This window comes from Telopea speciosissima, chromosome 6 (genome assembly GCF_018873765.1).
Source record: "Telopea speciosissima isolate NSW1024214 ecotype Mountain lineage chromosome 6, Tspe_v1, whole genome shotgun sequence".
Taxonomy (NCBI): domain Eukaryota; kingdom Viridiplantae; phylum Streptophyta; class Magnoliopsida; order Proteales; family Proteaceae; genus Telopea; species Telopea speciosissima.
The window spans coordinates 47,200,819-47,208,690 of NC_057921.1; the positions used below are offsets into that span (position 1 = coordinate 47,200,819).

General features: G+C 38.9%; 1 protein-coding gene across 1 annotated transcript in view; it reads right to left on the bottom strand.

Annotated features, from left to right (window-relative positions):
* Positions 1-4,052, bottom strand: part of LOC122664672 (dolichyl-diphosphooligosaccharide--protein glycosyltransferase subunit STT3B) — a 36,368-nt gene extending 32,316 nt beyond the window's left edge. Inside the window, exon 1 of the mRNA XM_043860606.1 lies at positions 2,917-4,052. Within this exon, the coding sequence (XP_043716541.1) occupies positions 2,917-3,846 (930 nt within the window). The 5' untranslated portion in view covers positions 3,847-4,052. The remainder of the gene's footprint in view (positions 1-2,916) is intronic.
* Between the last annotated feature and the right edge of the window lie 3,820 nt (positions 4,053-7,872).

The window sequence follows — 7,872 nt, forward strand, 5'->3', positions numbered from 1 at the left end:
TTTTCTACTTCTTGGGGTACTTTAGCAGGTACCTATCACCAGCTTCTGCATTAAAATGGTAATGTAACTAGCTGTATTGACCATATTGGGTCATATCAATCAAGACAGATAAATACAGTCTGATACAAGACCAATCTCCAAATTCCTTAGTGTTCCATTTTTATATCCTTTCCAGAGTCTAGAATACCATATGTGTCAGTGCCGAGGCCAGTTTCGATCAGCCAGAAACCGAGATATACCAGATTTCGACCATATCTCAGTCGAAACCTGGTACTTATCCCAGGCCAACTTGAAACCAAGGTTTTGAGGTCCAGAAATTGTGGTTTTCCGCTGATTTTTGCTGTGCTGCCTAGTTTTGGCATTTTGAATACAACCATGCATTAGTTTCGCAAAAAGAACACTCAAAATGGTACTCGCTGTTTGACCCAAGTTATTAGTGTATACTGTTTTTGGAAAACTGGGCTCGAAACCAGGACAAACACTTATCTAAGCCAAATATCATTTAAGTAAATGTTTTTACTTAAAGTATTATTCATAAATAAGCAAATACCTCCTATTTGAATCCAATAAAAATAGTTAAAAAATCAAATTCCAAAAGGATAAAAAGTCAACCCCCCAGTTCAAGGACAAAAACTGGATTTTCAGCAGTGGGTGCAATTTTCAACATTTAAACGCTGAGGTTTTTCTCAAATCTATAAATTCCATAAATCTTAATAAGACAAAACTTGCTAAAAAAGAGAGCTTTTTTTTAATTAAAAACCAAAAAAGCTGTAAAATATTCATCTGTTTTGATGTCAAAAAATTTATATTCATTTAGAGTGATTTTAACAACATTCGCACACACCAAATAAAGTTTGACCGAAACATAACTTTATTTATATAAATCAGATTTAAGCAATCTGAGAGCTTTCCAACAAGTCTTTAAAAAAAAATACTAGTCTTCCTAGTTCCTAATACTTCTAGGAATTGAATCTTTGATTCGAAAGTGAACTAAACTAAGCAACTGTTTACCCAAATGAACAGCTTTACCATTAAACAAAAACAAAACCCAAACCAAATAGGTAATTTTGAATAACCCTCTCCGATCCACTGAAGTATGGACAATTGCGGCATGCAATCTCACTTGACTTCCAGCATCAAGTTCTTAAAATTTTCTCTGAAAACTCCATGAGCTTTAAAAACATTTCTGGTTTTCCCACACTCCTGTGAAGGAATATAAAGCTCATAATCTATCTCAATTGCACCTCTATCAAGTTAAAACTTACATGAGCGATGTATCACATTTGTCTGCCCTTTAGGCATCAAGAATTGATGTACCCTAGACCCCAAATTTGCATTAATCCTCAATAGACAAAATAAACAGCTAAGAGTTGCCTTGTCATTGATAATTTGACTATATCGACAATACCCAATCTAAAGTGGATAGACCTGCCAAAGAACCATGACCCATAGGCCCCATAGAAGACAAAGCATAAAGCATGAGCATGCTTCACCAACTCAACAACATCAAACCCTAAATGCTGCAACTATTGAACAAACATAGAGTTGCACAAGAAGAAAATGTACAAAAGATGTACAGAAGTGCATCAAGACAGGAATACATAGCAACCATGCAAGCGGGTGTGCCTCTCACCTGAGGAGCAAGGTGCTGGCCTAAGGCAACGCCTTAGTAACAAAGGTTAAAAGTTAAATATATGCAGTGGAGGACTCCCTTATTTTTTATCTATTCCTTTTGATGATCTAAGGTGAGCTTCATCCAACTCCATCCCTAACCCCCATCACAGGAAGTTTCACAGAAATTAGTGATGATACTTCTACACCTTGTTCTAAGTTTCCAATAACATATTCTTCCTATTTTGTTTCCATTGGATAAACTTGCAGTTACCTTTTTTTCAAACTCATTTTAATCTCATTTCAAAGTGAAAACAACTGTTTTACCAATGCCCGCATGAAACAAAATCTAGAAAACCCAATCCAAGGAGTGGAAATTACAATTCCCAAAATATATAATGTAAATGCACCTCAGAAGATGACATACTAAATGTGAATACATATTTGAAACTGTACTTCATTAATTTAGGAGGTTTAATCTAATGGCAAAAATGAAGTGTTTCTTAAGTTCGCCAAATAGGTATTTAGGTATGTCCATGAAGAAAAATGTCTGTCCAGACATGCCTAGAAAGGAAAATATGAAACAATTAATCACACTTCCTATATCACTCACTAGAACCAATAGCCAAGTCACATGACTGACCGCATAAAAATTTCCACAAAAGTTTGAAGAATCACCCAAATCTGTTGGTGTTGACTACAGAAAGGCTTTCTTTTTGCAGACTCACTGCCAGTGAGTGAATTAGAATTTGGAATGAGGTCCTTAAGATTGCTCTTTACAACTTCCATGAAATAGCAAATTAAAACAGATAATTGTATTACAGCTAAAACAAGTGGAATTTCAATCATCCCAAAACAAATAAAAAAATAAAAAACGATAATGGGTACATTCCACTATCCAAGAATTAAAACATCAGTACCAGCTAAAAATATATAAAAGATAATATGACGTCTCATATGTAAAGTGAATAAAGGAGAAGCAAAATAACACGTAGTAGCTAATCACACTAGACTCCACAACATCAAGGCTCGATGGCAGAAAAAGTCCATTACCCCATTTAAAACTCAACAGGAGCTCCCAATCATTTAATCCAAATAAAGCATCACTAAAATGTAAATTCAATATGCATTATTTGCACCGTAACAGCAAAACTGGCAGTGCAAGTTCAACTAAAATTACATCCCACATCAAGAAATTCAAACAAGTCAATAAATTCCAAATACATGATGGGAAAGCTTCATATGCAATCAGCTACATGGTATAACTGTCCAAGAAAACCAATACAAATAGGAAAAAGAGAATACCTGCATTAAGAAAAACACGCCCATTGCCGCCATATGTTCCCCAGACTGTACATGCTGAAACCCAACAAACCTAATCTGCATTGCAAGCAGCATTCCAAGCACATACATGCAATTATATGCGACATACAACCTCATCGAGTACCTCCCAGTGATGAGAAGAACTAACACGTAAAGAGGGATTAAATTGATGATGAATACATAGCCACCCCATGCAGAAACCATGTAAAAGTACCCAAAAGCAGAAGCTAGAGCCCAAGCAAGGGACCCTGTATTTACCGCCTTAACAAACAGATAAAACGTGAGCAGCAATGCAAAGATTGCAACTCCTTCATTATCATATGAACCAGCCACAGATCTCGAGATGTAACCTGGGCAAATGGCAATCAATGCAGCTGCAACAAGCCCAGCCCCGGAATCCCAAATCTCCTTCCCAAAGAAATAAGCTACTAAAGTTGTGTTTGAAGCAAAGAACGGAGCAGTTAACACACAAACCTCACGAATATGGACTGCAAACCTCAAAAACCTTAAAACCCAGTAAATAAAAGCAGCTGTAACCATGAGACCGGGATAAAGCGTCCCTCCTATGATCCGACCTAACGGATACCAACTCTCGGAATCAAACCAGTTCCAGAACTCATAGAATCCCTTCTCAGTAAGGAAAACCGTCGTTCGATAATTGAAGTAAGGATCAAACTCATGGATCATACTCTCATAACGAAGAACACTGAACAACCTAGTGATGAACGCCAAGACATAGATGAGGCCGAGAACACTGACGCGAATCAGGAGCTCTTGTTGCTTGGTCTTCAGTTTCAAAGATTTCAGAGAAAAGTTGAAAAGATCGGGTTTGAGACCGATTTGAGCCGTCTCCATTGAGGTTTGAACAGATCCCGAATTCACACCATTTAAAGATTCGGTTTTTCCACCCATGGAGAGAAGACTTAAATTTAAAGACGTAGGAGCCCTAGGTGTTCCGAGAATCGATTAAAGTTGCAGGAAATCCATGGAAAAGTGATTGAATCTGCAAAATGGTAGGCGAATCTGGTACCAAAGAATGTGATTTTTCGAGGATTCTATGGAAAAGTGGATCGGAATTGAAGAAGAAAATGAGAACTTGGCTGGTTTTAATTCGGAAAAATTGAGTCTTCGAAGTGATCAGAACATGTAAAGCCTACAACCACAGAGGGCCTTTCTGCAAGGGTTTTAGAGGAAAACAAATAGTCCGCTCTGCCGGAGAATGATGAAGGTATACGTGAAGGGGTCCACCAAGGGAGTATTGCAGGAATATAGATTGTTGGATTGGAATATTCATATTTTCACAGGAGCGGTAACCGTAGATCAAAAACAAATCCATGATCCAGATCCTCTACTGCCGCTTGCCTCTCCTACGCTTTTGTGCACGAACGGATGAGCCTCCAGTAAAAATCCTCCAGTAAAAATGATTGAATCGCATCCAAATCAATGCCTACGTGTGTAATTTCATTGGCTGTTCATGCAAGGCTAGATAACCAGTTAGCATTTTCTTTAAAAAAAAAATCAATTCCATTTTTTGGCATGGAGCCATGGAGTAACAGTACGGGCGTACACAAAGAAACCACTTATTTGGAATACAGGGAAAGAGTTTCCTTTGAGGTAGCATGGTCGTTGTGTGTGTGTGTGTGTGTGTGTGTGTGTGTGTGTGTGTGTGGGGGGGGGGTGGGGGTTATGGCATTTTTGATTTTCAAAGGGTGGGGCAGTCATTTCGCTCCCCTCTATATCTGGTGCAACGCACACTCCACCACAAAGTTCTTTTTCCCCGTAACAAAAACTGTTGGAATGTTATGAAAAAAAGAGTGTTTCCACCACCCACATATAAGGGGGTGCAATACCCTATGTGTCCTCATTAGCCCAATGATGGTGCAGGGGCCATGCAATTGAGCAACGTTCTTCTTCCTAATTTTTATTTACTTCAATTTGGAAACCAATTACCAAAAAAAAAGAAAGGGGGAAGTTGATTCAACACCCCCTCCCCCCAAATGACCACCCCGCAACCATACAAAATGAAAAATCCCCTAATAGATGCCCTTGTGTATCCCCTCATTCCCCCCCCCCAAACGGTGAAGGGGACATGCAACCGAGCTGTGTTCTTCCCAAAAAGATACATAATGTGGAAATAGGATAAGAATCTACCAAGGTACATGATTCAATGGGTATGGAGTCAGGACCGTGTTAGACCAACTCCAGCGAGTCTATTTGATTTCAAGATGCTTTGAATCAGAATTGATGGAGAGTTGGAGATCAATCAATACTCAATTCTGTTTTTCATAAAACTTGATACAAACCCAAACTATAAAAATAAGTCAAAGAGCAAACCCCACGCTACACAAATCTCCAAATCCTATACCAGACCGGTAACTATAATAGAAAATGTTACACAAGCATCATGAAAGTATCCTAGTCAAATGTACAACACTTCCAAGAGAAAAGGGAAGGAAAATAATCCTCTCCAATTCCCTAAAACTGTGCAGTGCGACAGTTTGGGGTGGAGATGTCGTCTTGTGGCAGCTTGGACATCCAACAGTGCCGAGCTCGAGAAAAAAAAATGGAAATCAATGAACTCAGACTGTTGGATGTCCGAGCTACCATGTGGCGAAATCTCCACCCCAAATTGCCGCACTGCATAGTTTTAGGGAATTGGATAGGATTAAAATCCCAAAGGGAAGGAGAAAAGAGTGTCGGTTGAAGGGGGAAGGGAATCAATCTACAAAAGCCATCCTTATCCCATTATCTACTATTGCTTTCGTCTTGGTTGACATTTACAAAGTTACTTTGCTATTTATGTTTTTTTTGGTTAAAGAAGTTACATTGCTATTGTAGCAACATTATGATTCTAACTAATTATTGGGAAAATGATGTACACATTTGCTAGTTGTAGTAGAATCTTGTAAGCAAGTACATTTTTAGCCGTAGGATGTGGTAGCTTACATCTCTATCGTTCAATTTACCGTCATTGCAAGAAAATAATCCTCTCCAATTCCCTAAAATTGTGCAGTGCGATAGTTCAGGGTGGAGATGTCGACACGTGATAGCTCGGACATCCAACAGTGTCAAGCTCAACAAAAATAAAGAAAGAAAATAAATGTCAATGAGCTCGGACCGCTAGATGTCAAAGCTGCCATTTATCGAAATCTCCACCCCGAACTGTTGCACTGCAGAATTTAGGGAATTGGAGAGGATTAAAATCCGTGACTGCATCACTTGTAATACATCCCAGGCTAGCCGCCACTACATCTCCCTCCATGTCCTCTCTCATCCACCCCACCCTTCAACCTCTCTCTCTCTCTCTCCCAACCCTCCTGCAACACCCCCTTTCACGGTTCTCTCAAGGCAGATGAGAAAGGAGAGCTGACCAGAGTGTGTTGAGGTGACCAAAGCTTGGATGTTAGAGGCATTAGGGACAAATGACCAATAACCCGGAGAAGGATTTGAAGATACAACGTCTTAGAATCCCCTTTTCTTTTGAGAGGAGCGGCAACATTTTTTAATTTCACAGTGGTAACTCAATATTGATATAATATAACACCAAAGAATGTCGAGATTAATACTTTCGACAACCCCCTTCGTCAAATACCCCAGAGAGCCCTGGTTCTCACACATAGTAACAGAGCTCAAACCATCAATCCTTTTATTGATATGGCAAACTCGGATTCAATTAACAAAAAACACACAAAAGGATGGTGACTGAGATAACTGATCACTTGAAACTGCTAGCCTAGCACACTGGTAAGGACCTGATGATTACCAAGTCTCATAAAGAAGGACCACCTCCACCATCTCTTCTCCTAGGCCACATTGCCCCAAAGTGGATGTAATGTCAAATTCCTTCTAAATTTTTTTTTGCTTGAGCTTTAATGAAGCTGCCATTTGACAATTTAGGTATGAAAGAGATGTCATCAGAATCTATGTATTTAGGGGCCCTTTTATTAGTTAATATATTCAAGTGTAAGCATTAGACTAATATTATTAATAGAGTGCAAAATAAATTGTCTTGTTCGGAGGTTCTTCTTTTGTCACAGACTGGTAGAGCTTTTCTTAGTTTGGTAGCTACTTATCTTATGTCATGTTTTCTATTACCTAAAAAGATATGTTTGTATTTACACTGGATCAATGCTTAATTTTGGCGATAGAAAACTAAGTCTTTTTTCTTTTTGATAGAAAGAAACTAATTAGATTAAGTTAAAATCTAAAATACAGACAACAGTTTTAGTACATCTTGCTTGATTTGCTAGCTTATGTGCTAGGCACACAACAGATCTGTCTTTTTTTTAAAGCAAAAAGGCACGAAAATCTCCCAAAATATGTCTACTATCCCATCGGATGGTGAAAATCTCCCACGGCCATTGTGTTGTTGGAGGTTGCAGCCAGTGACTAAGTTCCTCGCAATCAGTCCAGATGTTGATAGGTATGTCTAGGGATTCCCTTGCATGTTGCAGCCCGAGTAGCAGACCTTGAGTTTCTGCCTCTTGTGCTGTTCCTGTAGAACCAAAATTAGAGTATGCACTAAAGAATGAGTTATTGCGAAACAGTATGGCAGCCCAACCTGCTTCTTTAGTTTCTGCCCAAAAACTGCCATCACAAATAATAGTAAGTGAGTCATGCGAGAGTAAACGGGTGAGGTCTAAGTTACTGAGGTGAGGAGGTGAAGGGCTAGGGATGACATCAGGCATAGTTGATGAAAAGAGGTGAAGGTCCTGAATCCAGTTATTAATATTATGTATTACTAACAAAGGTTTTGGGGAAGCTTGATTAATCCAACATCTATTCCTCTCATTTCAAATGAAGTAGCATGCAGGTTATTGCAAACAGGGAGAGGAAATATTTACAGTCAAAGTGCTGCCAAGGGGGATAAGTAAGGATAGATGTACAAAGGTGAAAGATGGAGTCAGCTTGTAGAAATTCGATTCTGACCCCCAAGGG